The 22,547-nt window shown below is 41.7% G+C and overlaps 2 protein-coding genes across 2 annotated transcripts in view; one reads left to right on the top strand and one right to left on the bottom strand.

Annotated features, from left to right (window-relative positions):
* The first annotated feature begins 3,475 nt into the window (after window positions 1–3,475).
* On the top strand, window positions 3,476–8,750 carry plekha3 (pleckstrin homology domain containing, family A (phosphoinositide binding specific) member 3). The gene is made up of 8 exons (XM_063211829.1): window positions 3,476–3,798; window positions 4,246–4,362; window positions 4,543–4,698; window positions 5,008–5,189; window positions 6,099–6,269; window positions 6,711–6,754; window positions 7,158–7,291; window positions 7,788–8,750. The coding sequence occupies exons 1-8, from the start codon at window positions 3,759–3,761 to the stop codon at window positions 7,925–7,927; spliced, it is 984 nt and encodes a 327-aa protein (XP_063067899.1). The 5' UTR covers window positions 3,476–3,758; the 3' UTR covers window positions 7,928–8,750.
* Window positions 8,751–15,386: 6,636 nt separating this feature from the next.
* The window catches only part of gucy1b2 (guanylate cyclase 1, soluble, beta 2), a 22,128-nt gene continuing 14,967 nt past the window's right edge, over window positions 15,387–22,547 (bottom strand). Inside the window, exons 12-15 of the mRNA XM_063211864.1 lie at window positions 22,309–22,455; window positions 21,638–21,792; window positions 18,084–18,265; window positions 15,387–15,882 (exon numbers count right to left, since the gene is read on the bottom strand). Coding sequence (XP_063067934.1) covers window positions 15,716–15,882; window positions 18,084–18,265; window positions 21,638–21,792; window positions 22,309–22,455 — 651 coding nt within the window. The 3' untranslated portion in view covers window positions 15,387–15,715. The remainder of the gene's footprint in view (window positions 15,883–18,083; window positions 18,266–21,637; window positions 21,793–22,308; window positions 22,456–22,547) is intronic.

Here is a 22,547-nt window from a genome sequence, read left to right on the forward strand (position 1 = left end):
GGATGCTGCTTTAGACATCCCTTCATCCATTTTCGCAAGTGTGACTTCTGACCCCCACCATCGAAAAATGGAAGGAGGAGAAGAGAGGAAATGGGGGAGAGGTAAAAAAAAAGGACAAAGGACAGAAAATGGAAGAGCAGCGGAGAAATCCGAATAATTCAGTCCTGCTGATATTGTCGTGTTGAGTGCCACTGTTTAGTTTGTGTTGCTGCTCTGTCGTGCTTCAGTGTTGCTGTGTTAACTATGGGTGTGTATGTGTGTGTGTGTGTGTGTGTGCGCGCGTGTGCGGGTGTGTGGGTGTATGTGTATGTATCTGTGTGTGTGTGTGTCTATGTGTGAGTGTGGGAAAGAGACTCCCGCACTCACACACAGTCACCGCAACTGACTGCTTTCTCTTCTGTCAGCCATAGTGCCATCTTCAGGCCTCTGTATATATTGTTAATAACATATATATTATTTAAGGAGAAATCACTGTATAGGCTGCACCAAAAAAAATCAACTATACAGTTTCAAAAAGCAGGACATTAACAAAAAAGAAATATCCTACTCTTTTTTTGTTCATGTCTGTGCCCTGGGTGTAAGAGTCACATAATCTTAAGTACTCAAAAGAAAAAAAATGGAAAAACTCTGTCCAGCCTTTTTTTTTTGTCGTTGTTGTTGATGTTTTTTTTTCTTGAAAGATTATGTTTGCCTTATTATTTTTGTTTCAAATGTTTGCTCTTGTTCAGGATTATGGAGCACTTTTCTTGGGAAGCTTGGGGTGTGTGCAGTACAGACTCAGGCATTTGCAAAACGCTCGCCCCCCCCCATAACCACACTCCCACACTCCGTGGCATATATGCCATCAGCATCAGTCGTTCTGTTGTGGATGTACCGGATGAATACAGTATGGAATACTGTAGGTAGCATCCACATGGTAACAACGTCTGCGTGTGTTGTGGGGGGGGCGGGGGGGCGGGGCGCGATAGAGCAGGCATTGTTGCCGTGGTAACTCAGCTAGGTGACACAAACACGTTTCAGTGTTTTGACTGATTTTTTTTTTTTTCCGGAAGGGTGTTGAGGATAGTCTTTTCAAAAGTGTGATTGGGTGTATGTGTATGTTTGTGTGCTTGTATGCCTGTGACTGATACTAACTTATGGTGACTTGATGCTGCCCCTAGCCTACTGTACGCACTGAGGTGTTGGTTACGGACCACACACAGTAGCCAATGGTTTGATGCCAGTTATGGATATTATCACAGAGAAAACACAGTTGTCACTAACTGTAACCGCAGTCATCATGGTGACCTATGAGAGGCTGTTTTAAGGCCTGAGGCTGAGCGTGATTGGCTTAACCCCCCCACCCCCATTCTATCGCAGGCCTGTAATTCGACAGTCTGTGAAACACACAAGTCCTATTACTGTGATCAGGCGGTTTCACTGCCCCACTGAAAACCATTACTGAAGAGTTTACCACATTGCAAAAAAAACCTGTCAGTCAAGGTCAGGGGAGTTCCCTTTCAGTAGGCTTTTGTCATCTTGAGTCCATAAGCCTCGAGCCACTGAATTGGAAGACACGCGTCTCAATTTCTTTTTAAAGACAAAATGACATGTATGTCACGAATGAAGAGGTATTATTAATGGTTCCAGTTCAGGCTGCTGAAGTGTCATGAAGGGGTTGTTGACCTCCTCGCAGAACAGGTTTGATGTGCAGCGCCACAAGGGGTTGTTATAATCGTTATCCTATGATAAAAAAAAAAAATCTTTAAAATGACAAGACTTTGTGGATGAACACTGTATAGAAGAGGGGTGTCTGTGGTGGAAAAGGCTCTGACCTTCCCCACACCCGCAGAGGAGGTGGAAATTATGGGTAAAAGTCAAACTAGTTCCTCAGGTCCTAGTTGCTTGTGGCCTCGGTGCTCTCTCGCTCTCTCACGCAGTGTGCAGATCCTTTCCTGTTCCTACCTGCTGTCTACCTAGTCAGAGCAAGTTTGTGGGGTGGGGGAGCGTTTCCCCCAATCTCCATTCAACATGCTGATTTAAAAATGACATGACAACCTTTTGATTTGTGTTTTTGCGAGGTAATTGATAAAACTTTCATCATCGAAGATGACGTAGAGCCCTGTGGTACAAGGCCACAAGGACGCGAGCGACTAGTTTGACTAGCACCCATACACATGCACTATAATCATGGTGGACTCGGATGCAGATGTCTACCGTACAGAGATGTATAAAGTAGAATTAGAAGTGCTGTCACTTATGTAATTGCAACACTATTAGTATGATATTACATGATGGTTGTAACTGTGGAACGCCATACTTCTTGTGCTGTAATTACACCCATAACAGTACTTCAACTTTGTATTTATATATCTCTGCATACAGTAGTGAAGGAATGTCTTATCAAAGACAAAAAAAACACAAAACAGAAGTTGCTGTTTTGGCTTTGTGTACATGTAGTAAGCATATCTTGACAGTAAGGCACTTTTTAAAAAAAAATGTGTTGGAAGTGTGTCTGTGATCGATCTGAGAAGCCGGTGGGTGATTAGCCTAACGTCAAGAAGACTGCTCTTGCCTGTGCTTGTTGCTCTGTGCTCCATATTATGCATCCAATTCTACCATCTATTTATTTCTGAAAATGATCTTTTTTGTTTTCCATTTGTCTTTTTTTAAGGCTGTAGGTAATGTAAGTACTCAGCTGTAAGAGGCTAGGTGGGAAATCAAAGCCTTCACACTAAAACAGAACCTCTGCTTTAGTCATGTGATTCTGCGGGGGGTTCAAATGACAAGTTTTCACTTTTTTGGTTTGTACATTACTCCCATTAGCATCCAGCACCACAGATTGTATTTAGAGTAATTATTTAAATGAAAAAAGAAAGAATATGTACGCATTACACAATTGAAAATATACTTATGTTTTAAAATGATGAACCGTGTGGCTGTTGTTTTGTTTTCACTACTTGGTTGACCAAAGGCCATGAAGAAAAATACACTCATCTTGTCTCCCAAGCTGATCTGTTGTGAATGCTTTTCATGCAAGTTTTTGTGTCTAAGGACATTTCACTGTGAACTGTGAGAGGACCTGAATAAAAAAAATCAATTTATTTTCCAGCAGTTAACATATTATATCTAAATGGCATGCACTCATTACGAACAGAACCAGAACCATTCATTATCTGATAGAAAAAGACAAATAATACAATACAATGTGTGTTGTGCACTGTTGCACTACTGTAAGCATATTGAGGGATCTCTTTTCCAATGCAAGTTTATGTTCGTTGTCATACAGCAAACCAATCTAGTGTGTAAATAAGTTTAGACATTGCATAAAAAATGCTTGATGCAGTCCAAAGTGCGTTTAGTCTTAGAAATGTTGGTGTTTGTTGTTTGATGAGAAAACATCTGTGAAACACAATCAACTGAAGATTTTATTTTGATACGCGAGAGATGTGAGCGGAAATGCGGGGTATTTCCGGGAACTGAAATTTTGGCAGATATTTGTTATGATGTAATTAGCTAGCGCAGGTTGTCCGCGAACAGCAATGAAAGATGAAAACGACAGCTACAGTAATGAATTGCGTTGCTGTTTTAATGAGTTCTCTTGAATCCGAGCAACGTTTTCCACGGTGCAAATATTGATATGTGATGTTTGTTACATGTAACCACACCGCCAGCTCGCTGGTTGTAGCCAGCTAGCTAGCTTGAACTGGATGTGGTGTGCCTAACCCTAACGTCAGTGATATTGTTTTTGCTGTTACCGTTCCCCCTACCTGTGAATCATGGAAGGAACGCTTTACAAGTGGACTAATTATATGACGGGTAAGTTATCGGCATTTTGATGTTGCCGAAAGACCAATGAAGAAGTGACGCAAGCTAACAGGGATGTTATCTAGATTCTATTAAGCGTTAGCTATGTTGGTATGTCAGAAGCAGCTAAGTGGCTTCAAGCTAGCAAGTTGTTATTACAATGTGATTTTCTTCGAAAACAAATACCCGGAAGTTGCATACCCCGTAATTATTGATCATAGTGCTTTAACACCGCTGTGTAGCTCACTTTTTTGATCGCAGTCGATGCTTCAACATCGTTATGGCTAACTCTGAGTACATTTCACCTGACCACTTCTAATATTATCTACCCTACCCCCATAGAGAGTTCCCCCAGATACTGACAACATTAAGTAGCTTACGTTCCCTTATCCTCAGAAGAATGCAGATCAAGGCTGTTGGTATTGCTTTCAGAATAATAAAACTGAAAACTCTTAACAGGATGGCAACCACGCTGGTTTGTTTTGGACAACGGAATCCTCTCTTATTATGACTCCCAAGATGATGTTTGTAAGGGGAGTAAAGGAAGCATTAAGATGTCCGTCTGTGAAATCAAAGGTAACTCAGTTTGTCTCATTCCCAATGTAAACGTGATACATATTGATAATGGCACACATTGACAGCACATTGAGAAAATTAACTGTGCGTGTTTATTTCCATGATGATCTGTGCATTTGCATGTTCTATGATGTTTTGCTGTAAGTAAACAAATGTGTGTGTGTCAATTTGTCCCAACAGTTCACCCAACTGACAATACCCGACTGGAGCTGATCATTCCAGGAGAGCAACATTTTTATGTAAAAGCTGTGAATGCGGCCGAGAGGCAGAAATGGCTGGTCGGCCTCGGAAGTTCTAAAGCTGGTCTTATTGACACCCGAACCAAAAAGGAGAAAGGTACAGGCACCCAACTTCTTAGTTTAACAGTGCTGATCTGACACCACCGAAGGCTGTTTGGAAATGATTAAACATTGAGGCCATGCATGAGGGATGGAGGAGTGTCCCCCAGGACTCGAACCCAGGCCTTCTCGGGTACCGAATTGGGGTGACCACTTCACCAATGGGGCAAGCAAATTGCCAGACAATCAGTGCGCATCCCCAACTGTAGGCTAGTGCATGGTCTCTCCATCATACCCTGGTCTCTCCATCTGAATTAAATAATTAAATGGTTTATTTATACATGCGTATCTGTTGTCCCCTGTTCAGAACTGACAGAGACCACTGAGTCCTTGAAGACCAAGATGTCAGAGTTGAGGCTCTACTGTGACTTGCTGATGCAGCAGGTCCATACCATTCAGGAGTCGGTGGTCAAAGAAGAACAAGAACAAGAGGAAGAGGAAGAGCAACAGGAAGAGGAAAACCAACCCCAAACCCAGTCCAACACTGAGGTGACCATAACACCTGCCAGAATGAGCACAATGACAACTTTTCATATTCACTCCCTAAAACAAGCACACTAATACAAAGACATAGCTTTGAAAAATGTGTGTATTAAAACAAAATCATATTAAGGCTAGGCTATAGACATTCTCTCATTTACAGTAAGCCTATTCACTTCTAATTATATGTGACAGTTTGTGACTGAATATGTGCTTATCTAGGAGCCGCTGTTTGAAATAGGTTTTGAAAGCTTTGCATTTAGGACATTCGTATTTTCAAGTGAGAACTTCTGGATATGAATTTCATTAATCTAGCTTTACCTATGAAAATATGAGTATCATATTAATGTAAATTCTTATTAGGGACTCATGAACAAAAGCGGGAATTTGAGTTTTTGAAGCTAATAGGGCCAGCCCTTTTACACATTTCAGTAGTTTATATATCCAAACATGTGCAGGTCATTTGAAAATATCTCACTGACCCCTGACAACTGACTACCAGAGCTTGACATTGGCACCTGCCAACGCTGCCAAATGCTGTCAACTTGGCTGTGGCTAGTAACAATTTGAGTCTCTTTGAGTCCACTTTGACCGGTAACTTTGATGTGAGAAATCTCAATAGCTGCATCAATTATTTGTATTGAGATTCAAGAATCTTCTAAAGAAAAAATCTGACTACAAAACTCTGGTTAGCAGAAAGACTAAACGGCTAGTGAACGGCTCAGTGAAACCACTAGCCACAGTGGCCGGTGAACAAAAAAGTTAACGTCAAGCCCTACTGACTACCCCATTGTTACGAAAAGAGAAAAAAATGGATAAAATAATCTGGACAAGGTCAAGTACAATACAGCTTTATGACTTTGTATTTTACAAAAATCTCTCTATTTATACATGTTTTATCTTCCCTTTTTTTATTAGACCATGAATGAAGCCTCGTCACTATTGAGTGCGACGTGCAACACGTTTATCAAGACACTGGAGGACTGTATGAAGATTGCCAACTCCAAGTTCAAATCTGACCTGCTGCAGCCACCGCCGCCTGACCCCCTCATGTCCCCCGTGTCTCCGTCCCCCATGCAGATGGCCCGGGTATGCCTGCCTACATCTCCACCATCGCGTCAATCGTGCTCCAGGGCTGCTCGATTATGAGGAAAATCACTATTACATTACATTACATTGCATTTGGCAGACGCTTTATAACCAAACCGACTTTCAAAAGAGGACAATATTACGATTATTTCTGTCAATATTGATATCACGATTTTTTTTAGACAATATTTTTTTAAGACAAACAATTGTGCCAAACAATTCACAATCTTCCCTCCCTTCAGCAATGTGAGTGGAGGGCCATAGAGAAACACACAGTGGTGTTGTGCATTGGTGTTGAGTAGCAAGTCTGCTCTGTGCTTGCAATGGCTCAAGTGGAGGGGAATGTATTTGCGCTTAGAGCAGACTACTTCTTGTCAGTATAGTCCAATGACAAAATTATTGTTTCAACTCGATTTCAGTAGTTCTTTTCTTAATTTCCAGATGAAGCGATCGATTAGCCATCCAGGAACCTACAGCTTTGAGAGGTACAGTATATCGTCTGCCTGCCGTCACACCACCACATCACATCGCTTGTGTATTTGCACACACACATACAAAATCTCCATGCAGTTTCACAAACCAATACTCCATACAGTTGTTGTGCTTTTGTGCAGGAAAAATTCACAAAGTTGCAGACAAAACGCACACACACGCACGCACGCACACACGCACACACACACACACACACACACACGCACACACACCTTTCATATGGCTTTTGTATTTACAGATACTGGCAACCTTCAGAAAGTTGCAAACAACATGCACACACACACACACACACACACACACACACACACACACGCCCTCCACATTGTCGCTGTTGCTCCAATACTGTGTCTGAATGAGTCCGTCCTTTCTGTCTGTCTGTCTGCTTTCCTCCTCAAGGTCAAGCCACTTGGCAAAGGACGGTCTCCCTCCACTGCCACTCGCGCCCTCCCAGAGGCCGCCGTCGCAGAGACGCACGCGCACATGCTCCGACACGGACGCACCCAGCGACAGCTGCACAGAGGAGACAGACAGTGAGTCACCTCCTGCCGGCCAAAAGCAGGCCCAAATCTATCTAACCATGCAACCCCCCCCACCCCCTTCTCTTCCCCTCTCAGACCCTTTTAATAGACAAGAGCTGACATGGGAAGCTAGTGTCACAGTGTTATTATATGAAAATGTGTATGGAGATTTGTCTATAATGCATCACAGCAGTTGGGGTTTGCTATGGCTTTGGGTAGAGGCGTATCATTCACATCTATGTTCTGCTTTGAACATTGTGAAGTTGAAACACAAAGCTTTAAATGTGTTTTCATGAGGAGATATGGGGTTTAGACTTGTGCTATATTGACATGGCATTAGTGGAAAGATTCTCAAACAAAGGGATGTTGAGGCTTAACGGTATATTATATTGAGCTTCATATTTGTGCATGCCATGAAAAAAATCAACAGTATGCTTAAGGAAGAAGAAACATTTATGGAAAGATCCAACTCTTTTATTTTTTTCTTGCTTCCTCTTTTTTTTAAAAGGAATGGTACCATATTCCAAAGCCAGTGTCAACGGCGATTCCGCTCCCAGCATTCCGGAAGAGAGTAACGCAAACGGCAACGACCAGAGTGCTACTCTAGCCCAGGACATGGACACGCCAGAGTCTGACCTTTCACTCTGAAAGCTGGCTTTTACTTTCTTTTTTGGCTTTTATTTTCAAAAACAAAAAAACCTTTTGTCTTTTAAAAGAAAATCTTTTACATTACTAGATACTGCTATGCAGTCTCGGCTTGCAAATGCGTTACTGATATTGTAGGAAATATACTGTAGTATTATTTCCTCTGCAAGCATTTATTCGCACTTTAAAAAGAAGGAAATGAATGTTTGTATGTATTAAGGTATTTTTAAATGTTGTTGATGCCAGGTCATGAAAAAGTTTTTTTGTCTAAAAACTGTCTAAATGTTTTCACGATTCACCAGTGTGTTTAGCAGATCTACACAGTAAATTTTGCTGTGTTAATTCAACACCTGGAGAGTCCATTTAACATCTAGAGTGCATTTGATCCCAGAGTACTCTCTAAATGTTGAATTCACGCTGCATTTCTTGCTGTTTACATCTGCATTTTCAGTGGCAGCCGTTCCCTCAAGAAAAGAAAAAAACTTTACAAAAACCTTTGGCTACAGTGCCCTTGAGTTGTATGGATGTCAAAGCAGTTCTTTTGTATGTCAAAATATATTGTAGCCGTAAGAACCAGACACTTGTACATGCATGTACCAGTGTTGTTGACATCATTTTCTGGAAATAAGTATCAATGTTATTTATTTTGACGTTTTCCTGAAGAATGTGCACAGCTCACATCCCGTCCGTCCCTTAAAACTGCTCTCTCTGCCTTAACATCAGTTCTTTGCACGGAAGGGTGTCTTTGGCTATCGATAAGTACTGATTTGTGGCAACTTTAAGATGTACAATAAATATATGTAATAAGGACAAATATTTACTTATATTTTCACAAACCTATACTACAGATTTCGTATAGAACAAATAAGACTGTGGGATGATTTTTCAATGATTGCTACTGCATATGTGTTATGTATTGTTCATAATTACATGAAAGTGTTAAGGTTGTGGTAAGGTGATTTGTGAAAATGGCTGTTCTGTGCAGCAGCACATTTGACGTGGCATTATGTTTGTCTCACTTGGGTATCCTTGAAGGAAATAGAACTGCAGCAGCATCAATAGAACCTTCCAATGTTCATCACAAATAAAAAAAAAACCCTTTGATCATGATGTACCATGAGCAACGAAAGCACATCTCATGTCTCTTGTCGAGTAACTAAAAGACGTCTTTGTCAAAGAATCCCAGCTGACCTTCCTTGCCATTACAAAAGCCTCTTTACTTGCCTGTCTGTGATTTGCTCTGAGTTTCAAGGCCTTTTCTCCCAAGGTCCTTATTTTTCCACTGAGAAGAATTTAATGCATTTAATCCTACTTTCATAATTTGTGAGAGTGATTCACTATCTGTACTTTGTTAAAGACTTTTAAGTCAGTGTAATCGGTTAAGTCCTTTTTCTCTGATCGTTTTCCGGTCGACAATCCTTACTGTTGTGGATGTGATAGTTCTGTGAGTCTCAAGGTCCGGCATTCTTCCAAGACTCCAGACTTGTTTTTTGGAAGGGCTTAGATATGTTTAGTAAAGTCTCAATCATGGAAAAAGATCAATATTGGAGTGAACTGATTTAGGGGTTAAGACAGATTTTTAAGATTTCTTTTAATCAATACACTGTCAAATATTTGGCAAGGAATGCAGACCTGCACATCACTGCGTCCCCAAATATCCCACACAGATAGCCCAGTCGTGCATCTGTCTTAAATGGTGAAGTTGATCATGAGTCAGTGGTGCATAAGGTAGAAGTAGAAGTGCTGTTACATATGTAATTACAACACTAGAAGTATGAATTTACATAGTTTCAACCATGTAATATACTTGTACTTTTGTAATTACATGTGTATAGTACTACGTCATAAATATCTACAGGTTACAGGTAATGACTTAATGGACTCATCGCCGGACTTAATGGACTCATCGCCGGTAATCGCCGGACATCAGATCCTGTTGTCATTTCATGCAAATGGGACCGAAAGTTATCCCATTCGCTTGTTAAAAAAAAAAAGCTTAATTATAACAACGTGGCTATGACATTTCTCTGAAGACATGGTTATTAACTTTTTGATGACCGTAAGGTCTGAAAGGGTTAATAATGGGCAGCAGGAGGTGGATAAGATCAGATCCTGAAGGTCACTTTTTAAATCACACACATTAATGTTGTACTGTTCGATTCTTGTCTTTCAACCTCAAGGCAAACTGCTGAACTCATCATAGCCATAGAACCAGCAGCAAGCGCCTCCATGTCGGTCTTGTATTTGACACTTGACAAAAGGTTTCATTAACAGTGACGAACTGAAATCCCGAAACCTAGCCATCCACAAGAGCCCAAAATAGACTCATTGTGGTGTATGCCTTCAGGGTAGACATTGTCTTTCTCCTAATGCATTTGGATACTCTTGTGTGTACCGGTATGCGTGAGTATAGGGCCGGCTCTAGGCATAAGCAGACTAGGCGTCGCCTAGGGCGCCAAATGTTCTGGTGGGCACCAAGGCCCACAGAATTGCGATATTAAGCTAAATAAAGTTTTAAACTCTACATTTAATGGGGACTCTGTTTATATATATGGTACTAGATCAGCTGTGCTCGATCAGATGTATGACACCATGTTTACAGATGCCAATGTCAAATTCCACAAAAAGGAAAGATCGGTGCTCGCCTAGGGCACCAAATTGCTTAGAACCGGTATGCATGAGTGTGACAGAAACTGGTGGTGTCAATGACAGCGCTACACCTTATGCTCCAGGGCATGTCAAATAACTGAGGCACATGACAAACCTCAGGTGCAACCTCTGATATTAAATTCTGTTACAGCGGATAGTGATTGGTGTGGTGGGATGGGAATGGATCATATTTTGGGAGAGGTTACGGCCAAGGGGGTTAGAATTTTGTGTCAAATTCTTATTTGTTAAATCTGTACGGTATGGCCCTTTCTCATGTCCTGCAGTATTATTATATGTAGTTTAGTTGCCAAATGACGTACAGTATAGGCCTATGCATTTTGGGATATTGACATTTTTGTATTGGGCATTGCATTGCAAAATGCATTCCATATGGGTTTTAAAAGTCTGTTCTCAAAGCATTTCCATGGCAAGAATTCACACACAGATGATGGGACGTCTGAACAGTCATTTCCAATAATAAGATGCAAAAGTTTTTAAAAAATGGCTTTACGTCATTTTGCAACGAAACTTCTTTTTTTTTTGACAATTCAAGGCTCTCTCAATCCATGACGTACTGTTAAGTGTCCATAGGCAGGGCGCCTAACCCTACATTGCTTCATCAGGGACTGTAGCCAAAACCCTGTAGGGCCTAGTGAATAAACAGTTCAATCTAACCCAATGTACATGTAGGGTGATGTTTTGTGATAGGGAAGTATGGATATACTGACAGAGCAAAGTTTATAGGTCTACATACTGCACTGTTTTGTGCTTGAGAGGTTAAAGCCAAGACAGGGGCATATACCTGTAGTGTGGTCAGTGTCCTCTAGGGGGAGACATAGAGCAATGGCTCTGGCAGCAGAGAGAGAAGAGAGAAGCCAGCCCAGCCTTGATACATGGTGTGCATTCCGATATGCGACCTTGCGTCCTCCACTTGGGCTTGTTGTCTCACGTTTTGCTGATGCCCCGCCTCCTTGGAGAAAACAATTAAGTTTCCCTGCTGTCAGCCTAGCCAAACAATTTTTGGGCCACTATTCTTCATGTATCATCCTGTTTGAAAATGAGAAAATGACTTTACAAAAGAGCTTTTGTGACAGATTGAAATATAATGCTGTTGTCGGTGATGTCATCACAACGTATTACTACTTCCTGGTGGAGGACGCAAGGTTGCCTATTGGAACGCACACATAGTGTTTCTCAAAATGAAATGTTCTTCTGAACTTTGCAAGTGCGAGTAACGCCCATTTTTATCCAATTATTAATTACACTTAGAATTAGTTATTGGATACTCCTTGGTGAAAAATGGCAAGGCTAGAACATTTCACTTTGAGAAATAGCCACAGTATATTGTTACGACCCAGCTCATTAAAGATGTCCTCTCATCGTTATTTCATTAATACTGCTGTGTCCCCCATTGTTATTGAATGTGCTATGCGTTGGTCCTGTTAAAAAAAAAAACGTTCTGGTTGCTTTGTTTCAAGCCGTTTTTGCAAGCTAGCAAGGTGGCTTGTGGACAAACGAGAGGGTTTTCCGAGTTTCTCGTGGATATCCGTCTCTGATTGGCTCCCTCCTCTTGCAGAGAGATTCTAAAGATTATAGACTCGCCACTCCCCCAGGTGGTACTACACTATAGGGGCGCCAACGGAGGTGTGCAGGCTCCATTCAGGGCTGTGCTCTCGACAGCGGCCCCTCAGCGAACTGCAGGCATGGGTCGATTAGAGTGGGCAGGCTGTATGTAAACTGGCTCTGTGCTCTGTGTGTATCTGAGAGTAGCAACCAGCTCATAGGCTGAGCTAGATTTCGGGCCACCAGGCGTTGCTTGTTTTGAAAACAAGCAGAAAAAAATTACTCGACATGTTTTTAGAAAAATGGGTCGACATAAACCCATGTGGGCAACGCCTTCTTTCAATGTGACGCAACACAGACAGGCTTTTGTGATTTGCTCATGGCTCTGCATTGTTTATGTCAACTGGGAAACACAGCCAGGCGAGGTGATGCACCACTATGAAGCCTTGCATGTGATTTTAACTTGGGGTGACCGTCCGATTTTCAAAAGGAGCAAGTCTTTAAAGGGGAGCAAGATGAAATGGAGACGACAACAAAAGTCAAAACTAAGGTTATTTATTGAAACCAACACAACAACAATCAAAGGTGTCAAGGGGATATGGTGGGTGCATGTAAGTGAATGGTGACATGTAATGTATGCATTCAGCATCAGTCTGGCAGCTTGTGAAGAGAAATAAATAAAAGAAAGATGATAAAGTGAAGAGAGGTAGAGAGAAGAGTGCCAGGAAGTGATACTGTCCCATTTTTGGAAATAAGCTTATTTTACACCTTCCCTTGAGTTAAATAATAGGGTTTTACCGTTCTCCTGTACTTTCAACCGTTTTCTAGTTATGACAGTGCAAATTTTACCTCCAAGCTAACAGTTAACATTGGGACAGTATCACTTTAAGGTCAGAGTGCCTACAGATGGAAGACAGAGGATGGTTTTTGTAGCCACCTGTCTGCACAGGTGCTCATCATCACTAATTGACCCAATTAAACACTACAGAATCCAGCCAAAGAGGATGGAATTTTAATAAAGAGGAATCGAAACAGGCCCACTCAATGCAAAAGTGTGTGCTCAAGTTGGGTCTCCTAAGGGGGCATTGTCCCCTCCTTCTTCTCTTTTTGAGGTGTATGCACAAGACGTGCGCTACCGCCATCTACAGCGCTAAGGGGACTTAATTTATTCTCAACCGCAGGACTCCGATGGTCTCCTAACCGAAGGTCTCCTACAGGGGCATTCACCCGACATAAAATGGATACCGGAAAAGACTTATCTCCACAGACATCATATATGAAGACTAGATACGTCATCGCGTATTTCAAGCACGTCCGCACAGGTCGGCCATATTAGAGCAGCCTAAACTCTCCACAGACCCTCCGTTACAGCTGAAGTAAAGTGAAGAGTTGAAACGTTGGGATACTTAAAAATGTATTCTGTTGCTTCGCTGAAATATTGACACGTGTTTATAAATGGTAGGGCTCCTTAAAACTTAAGTTTAGACTGGGGTAAAACGCCCAGGAGAGTAATAGGCCTATGCTTCCCACTTAACCTATTTGTCCAAAAAATTAGATAGACCTACAGCTAATACACATTTTAATCATTGCTGTGCATTACGTTGACGGCATGGATATATTCATTGCATCAAGTTATAGACGACAGAGATGACGTACTGGAAGAGAGATGTAGCGCAACAAGTTAATTCTATCTGGATGGCTTTAGCGTCACGACTCATTTTGAACACAAGGTGGAGCTGTCGAAACCAAAGTAGAATGTAGACTAAAGTGAACGTTTATTTGTTATTTTACTGAAAATATAAAAGATTACTTTGTGCATTTGTTTATGGGGTCTATTTAATTACCTGAATAAGCCTACTGAATTATATTATACATGATTTTAGACCTATGAACATTATAATATAATGTAATATAATATAATAATAATGTGGATATGCATCACTATGCAGTATCAACATATACTTTCGTTTGGATTTTTTTATACTGTGTAAAAAACCAACCCTTTCGAAAATGGAAATAAATCTGAGGGAATTATGGCCATCTGAAGAGTATACAACACCAAAAACTCACTGCAACTAGTTGAGCCAGCAGGCTGCTCTAACATGGCCGCCATGCGCGGACGTTCGGCTTGCATGACGGGAACGCGGACGACGCATCTAGTCTTCATATATGATGTCTGTGCTTATCTCTCTCTCATATACGATTCTCTGGTCCAGCACTGCCCGTGCACTGGCCTGCTTTGGCCTGGAGGGGGCACAGGGGGTTGTCACAATATTCTCTGGCTCTGCCAGGCCTGATCTGCTCTCTCGGCCAGGCCCACTGACAGCTTTTGGTTGGCCTGAACAATGTTACGAGGAACCAGTTAAAGGCTCTTTCTCCTTCTGGGCTTGGCACATCTGATTCTGACCCCTTTCACCACCCCCTGGTCACCTTCCCCCAGCTCCGGGTGATTGTGAGTGTCAGTCAGCAGCTGTAAGTGAGAGGAGGTCCACAGAGAGAGCCAGGACCCAGCATGGGGGCTTCATCTTGCCTCCAGATGGCTTGCTTAGTTAGGACACAATGCTGCTGCTGCCCCCATGACTGTCACACATACTGTGCAACGTAGGCAACACAGACTTACACCATGTCACATGTGTGTGAACAGGGAAGCAGACAGCGTTGGGGTGAGGGGAGATCAGTTGTCCCGGGCCCAAGGACATAGAGAGCCCAAAATCGGATCCTCTGTACATTGTATGGCGGAGGGGGGCTCTTTCTGATGACTTTGTGCTGGGCCCGCGGTCAAAGCTGTTAGCAGCCCTGCTTGTTACACCATGTTGCATGAGTGTGTGAGTCCTGTGTGCGGATGCTAATCACGCCAGAGACAAGCCCTTTACATGTCGCTCTAGTACCTATAGGGCAGTGAGGAATAATGTGTGTACGCGTGTGCGTGTGTGCGCTATTGTCCGTCCAGATGGCGGTGTGTGTGTGCGTGTGTGTTTGTGTTTGTGTAATGACATGGCTGCAGAGTGTTTTCCATGCATGTTTTACCACCCAGTGAGAGCTGCGGTTGACACCTTGCGACTTGCAGTAGGTCAAGCCAAGTGTGAAGCGTGCCATGTTGTGCATGTTTTAATATTAATGCACACACAGCCAGTAGATGTTGTACCTGATGAGCCATTTAAACCAATTCTCCTCATTTCCACAACAGCCACAAAACAAAATCTGGTTGTCCCCTTATGAAGTGAAACACATTTTAATAGGCCTACATTTATGGATATTTATTCATATCTCCCTGTATCCAGTTGGTGATGAAACACCACTTAATAAATACAAATAAATAGAGTCAATTAAATAGATACATAATTTAAATCGTTCAAGTAGCCTAAACCCAGCCTTCTTTTTATAGGACATGAAGAGTATACATGGGTTCACAGTGTTTGTAAACATGATGTTGTGAGGAGGCAAGACACTGGCAGCCAACCACGTGAGCTAATTTTTTGACCGAAAGCAGTTTCCAACAATCAGACGTTGAGTTGTGCGCAGCCAGGGGAAAAGAAAAATTGAGAACCCATGTATTCTGGCCACAGACATAAATTGTCCTCAGAGCAACAGGCAGAAGCTGGATTTGGCATATCTGGGTTGATGGGTGTCTGACAGCGGGGTTGAGATGTCAGCCATGGCCCTCTTGGTGTTTTCGTCCTCACTGGCGACATCGAATTGAGACTCACAAGAGATGGCCGTCTTCTTTCTGTCTGGATGCTCTGAGACTGAAAGGGATGAAGAGGCAATTGGAACAAAATTGAAATGCAGCCATTTAGGCTATGTCAGAATAGAATAGAGTTGAATGCTATGAAAAGATAAAAAATTGTCTTCATCAGGGCATCAAAGAGTTCAGAGTTGAATGCAATACTTCATTAATTACCAGAGTGATGCCCCTGCTGTGCCTGTGTCCTATATAATAACAATCTGCGGTAGTGTAGTAGGTTATTAATTGTGTGGTTGTTGTGCCACTGCCAGGGATGGATTAAGGTGGCCTGGGGGCCCTAGGCTACTCTGCCCTACAATCTTAGAACGCAGTAACTCTGAAAACGGCAAACTGAGAAAAAAGGCTTCAAAGTTTTCCATATGGCGCGACAACTGTGTTGTCGGTAAATTGGTGGTGACACTTCCTGGTAATGCTTGTTTAGGATAGAAATTTAATGCACACAAAAAAAACCCCCAAAAAACAACATTTATGTGTCTTTTTGCCACAAAAAACAGAGTTACTGCGTTCTTGGCTGGTATTACTGCCACAAAATGGAGTTACTGCAGGAGTTACTGTGTTCTTAGCTTGTATTACTGTCTACTCCCAAACCAGTCCCATTGGAACGTGCAGCAGTAACTCGCCGATTTACTGCGTTTTAGTTTAACCTTTTTTGGGTCATTTTTGCACTTTCAAAATGAGTTTTCTCCAAAACGGGACGGTGTTGGACCACCATTTTTGGACACAAGACAAATGAGGTAGTTTAGAACCGATTTCCGATATAAATTTTTTTTCGACCATTTTGAGTTACTGCGTTCTAGTATTGCACGGCAGTACTGGTTGCTGTAGGCCCCAAAGAAGGCAAATTTCGTGACAAATTTAAAGGTACAGTGTGAAGGATTTTTAGTTGGTTATTTCCAGAATTCTTGCTTCCCATTCACTAATGTTACATTTTTCATGAATACTTACGTACCACCACCATCAAATCTAAGTATTCATTATGACTGGGAAAATTGCACTTTTCATACATGAAAAGGGGGATCTTCTCCTTGGTCCGCCATTTTGAATGTCAAGAAATAGACAGGTTTAGCTGCAAAACGGACTGTAGGCCATACTAGAAAATATTAGTTTATTACTTAGTAAACTTTCATGAAAAGATCAAATTTGGCAATAGGCAGCCCAGGTTCAATGATCAGCATGTTGCAATACCTTTTTTGATCAGTGCACCTTTACAGTTTTTCTCGATTGCCTCCACACAAGTTCTGGTACTTCACACACAATTCTCGGAACATCTCACCCATTTCCCACCTCCCCTAACCAATGTCACTGAACACTAAAAAAAAATATTTTTTTGCCACACATCTGTGTACTCCTAAACTTTGAGTCTAAAAACAATATTTCAGTATTTCCCTACAGAAAAATACCCTCTGTAGTTAGTAGAACACTGAAGAAAATAAGTTTCTACTGTGTGTCAAGTTGAGTATAGAGTTCTACCTTGTGCATATTAGTGTTCAATGGTTCACATAAGAGTGTATAAAAATTACTGCTTGTGTGTGTCATTTGAGAACAAAAAGACCTTTTTAGAAGAGAGTACATTATTTTGAGACAAGACGTGCATTTTTCAGAGGTAGTGAGGAGTTTTGCCCGCTGTGTGTGAGGTATGGAGATTTGTGTGTAGAGTTTTGAGAATTCGAGAACTGATTCCGAAAATTGTGTGTAAGCAGTCGAGAAAAACTGTAAATAGAGAGTGTTATAATTACTGGCTAGGAACAATAACATGTCTACCAACTGTGCTCAACACGACAGATTAATTCTCAATAGTGCATCTTGTCACAATTCTGCATTTTTTTTTCACTTTGAACAACCAGGGGCCCCATGACAGGTGGGGGCCCCCTAGGCTGCATCCATATCTAGCCTGTGCATTAGGTGCTGTTTCCACGTAGCAGGATATTTTTTAGCAGGGTATTTTTTTTCTCCTGTTTAGGTGTAAACGCAACATGTGGATAAAAATAAATCCTCCATTGTAACTAATGCGTTTTAGCCCTCTAAATAGGATATTTTGAAAGCCTGCTTTTTTATATCTGGATTTTAAATATCTGCTACGTGGAAACGGAAGGCCAAAAACCAATGCACCCAGGAGAAAAAAAATATCCACATATAAAAATATCCTGCTACGTGGAAGCAGCTCCTTAATCGGGGCCTGGCCACTGCCGTACAATACTGTACCTCTGCGGCTCTGGACCCGCCCGTCTGGGCCGTCCCTGTACAGCTCCTCCGGCTCCCCCCTCATGATCTGCTCCTCGGTGGCGTGGAGGTTCCCCAGGAGGAAGTAGGTGCTCATCAGGCCTTTCCCCTTCACCTGGATCTCCCCACGCTCCTGGATGTCAAAGCCCTTATCCTCCAGAGCCCTGCAACGAACGGCAGCACGTCTGTTACAACCAGGCAAGCAAGCGAGGCGATCGCCTAGGGGCCCGAGCTGAAAAAGAGGGGGCTCCCTGGTAATGAATGGTGATTCTATTGTACATGACGGGAATGACAACTTAGTGAGTGTTACAGCGCCACCCTAAATGCTATGACTGAAATGATACTGCTATCAAAATCTCTCTTAAGGGGGGCCCTACCCTGTTACAAGAAAGGGGGTGGAGGGTCTTTGCCTAGGGCCCCAAATTTTGTCTTGAAAAGGGCCTGAGCAGCAGCAGCAGCAACACAGGAGGGTGATAATTAGACCAGGGGTCATGGGATTGTTGGCTCTAATTGAATGTTTTTGTTTTTTACCGGTATTTAAATTGTGTTTCGAAAGTCCACTTGAGACTGCTGTAATTGTTTTCTGCCAGGGACACTCCTGGATTACCTAAGGGGCTTGTGCTCAGCAGCCTGTTGCATAAACACAGACACTGACTTAAAACATTCACAAAGAGTAAGATTGGCTATATAGACACTGGAGAAAGACCGTTGCATGAAGTAAGCCAGCGCATGTCTGGTTGGTCTGACTAATTTGCGTCGCTTTGTGGGTACTGTAAACTAAGACTTTGAGAAATCAAAAAAAAAATGGTCAATGCGATACTGGACATGGTAGTAGACACTCAGCCGCTTGTTCACTTAGCTGTTATGGTATGAATGTGAATAGTTTAGTATTTGCATATTAACTTTGGTAACACTTTATTTTAGGGATACATCTATTAGCACTAATACATACAATGTGCCTGTATAAGTAACTTGTAAGGCATGTACAAAGCAAAATCAAACATTTGTTAGGCATGTATTCGCAAATGTCTTGTTCATGCACAATAAGGGATTTATTACCAATTTAACCTCAGTAAGGACCTAGTAGCCATTAGCGGTTACTTAGTACATGCCTTACAAGTTACTTATGCAGGCATTAACATTGTATGTATTAGTGCTTATAGATTTATCTCTAAAACAAAGTGTTATCTTAAATTTTACTCTATCAGGTAGAAACCAAGTGCCTACTTTATAAGAAAGTAATTTACTGTATGAACTTACTCATTCTGAACAAGTTACATACTGCTTTTGATTGTACCTGCACATATTCCCATTAGTCTACACACAAATGTAATACATCACTACCTTCTTGTGTGTAGCCATGGGGTGTTTGTATCTAATGTGAAGCCTTTGGCTCTTAAACCACTTCCACCCACTGCATACAGTAACCTTGTACATGTCTGAACTTTGCAGCATATTCCCTTTATTGCACTTGTTGAAAATGTCTTTGAAAGCACCAATGATCCCTTTTAAATGGAAGCAGTTCTAAGAAATGTGACATTGAGATTGTGCAGGATGAGGAAAAGGCATGAGCATAGCTAAGCAGAGTGTGCCTTTGAATGGAGATGACATACAGTGTGAGATCAACACATACAGTTGTGTGCATAAAAATAGCAGTGCATTTGCAAAGATGAGTAAATGTCAAAATTCTTCAAATAAATTGCACTTTAATGCCCCAAAATGTTTGAGGACACTGTGCATCCACTGCACATTGTATTTCAGCGAAGAAAATTGGGGAAAGTAATTCAATTTCAAAGTAGAACTGTCATGTTCAAAAAACAGCAGTGTTGACATCTGTCTTTGGAAACTCAAAGATGTTCTGTACAAACTAACAAATTCTTGTCAATTCACCTTTGCTGGGCATCCTAAACTAACCATGGTTTGGGACAACTGTTTCGCATCTGTGGTGCATGGAATCAACCAAAGTCTGGCAACAGTCAAGTGCAGCCCAGGTTAATTGTACTACATTCCACAATTCCTCTGCATTTCTTGGTTTTTCCTCATGAACAGCATTTTTTATGTCCACCCACAAGTTTTCGGTGGGATTAACGTCCAGGAATTGTGCTGGCCACTCCATTAGTTGGATGCGGTTGGTCTGGAACCATGATTCTGCTCACTTGTTGGTGTGTTTGGGGTAATTGTCTTGTTGAAAGATTCACGTCAAAGGCATGTTCTCATCAGTATACTTATTCCAGTATCCCGATGTACAGTACTCCAACTGATCCATGATCCCTGGTATGCAGTAAATAGGACCAACATCATAGTACAAACGTAGTACAAAAACATACCCATCATGATACTTGCACCACCATTAGATAAGATTAGATAAGATTGTTCTTTTTGGGTCTAAAGGTCACAGGCAGTTTGCCGGACATCCTGCAAATAAAGAATTCAAGTCAGTGGAGACGGTTAGGCATGATGGTGCAAGCATCATGATATGTGGATGTTTTCGCACTACGGTGTTGGTCTGATTTTCTACATGCCGGGGATTATAGATCAGTTTGAGTACATCAGGATATTGGAAGAAGTCATGTTGCCCTATTCTGAAGAGAAAATGCCTTTAAGTGGATGTTTCAACAAGGTAATGACCCCAAACACTGCAGTAAGCAAACAAAATCATGGTTCCAGACAAACAACATGCAACTAATTGAGTGGCCAGCACAATTCCCGGACCTTATTCCCACAGAAAAGTTGTGGGCTGACATGAAAAAGAGGAGTGAGGAAAAAACAAGAAAGACAAAGGAAATGTGGAATGTAGTACAATTAACCTAGGATGCAATACCTGTTGACTGTTGCCGGACTTTGGTCGACTCCATGCACTGCATATGCGAAACTGTTGTTAAAAACCATGGTTAAGCAACCAAATATTAGTTTAGGATGCTCAGCAAAGGTCAATTGACAAGAATTTGTTAGTCTGTACAGAACATCTTTGAGTTTCCAAAGACAGATGTCAACATTGCTATTTTTTTAACATGACATTTCTCCACTTTCTATGAAATACTTTGAAATTGAATTACTTCTCCCAATGTTCTTCTTTGAAATACAATGTGCAGTGGATGCACAGTGTCCTCAAGCATTTTGGGGCATTAAAGTGCAATTTATTTGAAGAATTTTGACATTTACTCATCTTTGTGAAGGCATGCTATTTTTATGCACACAACTGTACTTCCATCTAGTGCAGAGCATAATTGCAGAAAAATGTTAAAATGTCATGAATTGTGAACATCTGTTTGTACCATCCTTCAGATGTGTAGATTAATCTGTGATTAATTATTCCCGTCCTTTGATCTTCAGTGTTCCCAAGAGCAAGGACATAACAGAGATTTCTATTAATAAATCTCGACATCGGGGATAAACACACTTTGGGCTTGTGGGTCAGTCTCATGTGGAAACATTCATCAACTTACCAGTGGATATACCTGCTTTGTTTACCCTGTGATGTAATGTAAGACTGCATATAGTGAATAAAATGACTTCTCGTAGGGTGTACTTCTTACTCATAAGTGAACGGACTGAGGTGAATGTGGTCCGGCAGGCCATGACTCTCCATGCGAGAGGCAGTGTTGACGGTGTCTCCGAATAGGCAGTACCTTGGCATCTTCTCACCGACAACCCCAGCCAACACTGGCCCAGTGTGGAGACCAACCCGGATCTACAGCACACACGCACACATGCACACAATGTGGTGTGGACAGATGTTTATGAGTTGTTTTAAATAGCTGCCATTATTGTTAGGTCTCCTAATGCACACTGCTCCACCAGTAGACTACTACTCTACTAGTGATTGAAAAAAACGTAACTACACTACTACGACATTACACAGAGCCTCTAGTTATACATTATGTCTTGGTCATTGCCAATCTGTAATAGCAAATGTATAACATGGCCTTTTCTGAACAGATGAAATTATTGCTTATAGGAAGTCACCTGCCTAATCTACGTGTGATGGTCGCTCCATCAAAAGGTGTGTGTGTATGTCTTTTAATAGTTGCTATGACTTAAATCATTGCTTATGGGAAGACATCTTCCTAAAATGAGGACTCATAGTCTTCTGTGGAAGCAGATTATGTGGCCTACTTCAACAACAGCAGGATACTGTTGAAGTCATGCTGTACTTTTCGGGGGCGTGTGTTGTTTCCTAATTATTTATTGAGCAGGTTGTTTATACCTGTATGGGTTTTTCTGTGATGGGGTTGGTCACCTCTCTGGCAGCGATACGCATCCCCAGGGCAAAATTGGCCACCCTCTCCGCATGTGTGTCTGTTGGAACTGGCACTCCCCCTACAACCATATACGCGTCGCCAATCGTCTCAACCTGACGACCAAAGAAGTTAAACATACACTGTGCAAGGCAATACAAGACAAATGTATTTGTATAGCACATTTCATACACAAAGGCTGTTCCAT

Source organism: Engraulis encrasicolus, chromosome 12, assembly GCF_034702125.1.
Source record: "Engraulis encrasicolus isolate BLACKSEA-1 chromosome 12, IST_EnEncr_1.0, whole genome shotgun sequence".
In the NCBI taxonomy this organism is placed as follows: domain Eukaryota; kingdom Metazoa; phylum Chordata; class Actinopteri; order Clupeiformes; family Engraulidae; genus Engraulis; species Engraulis encrasicolus.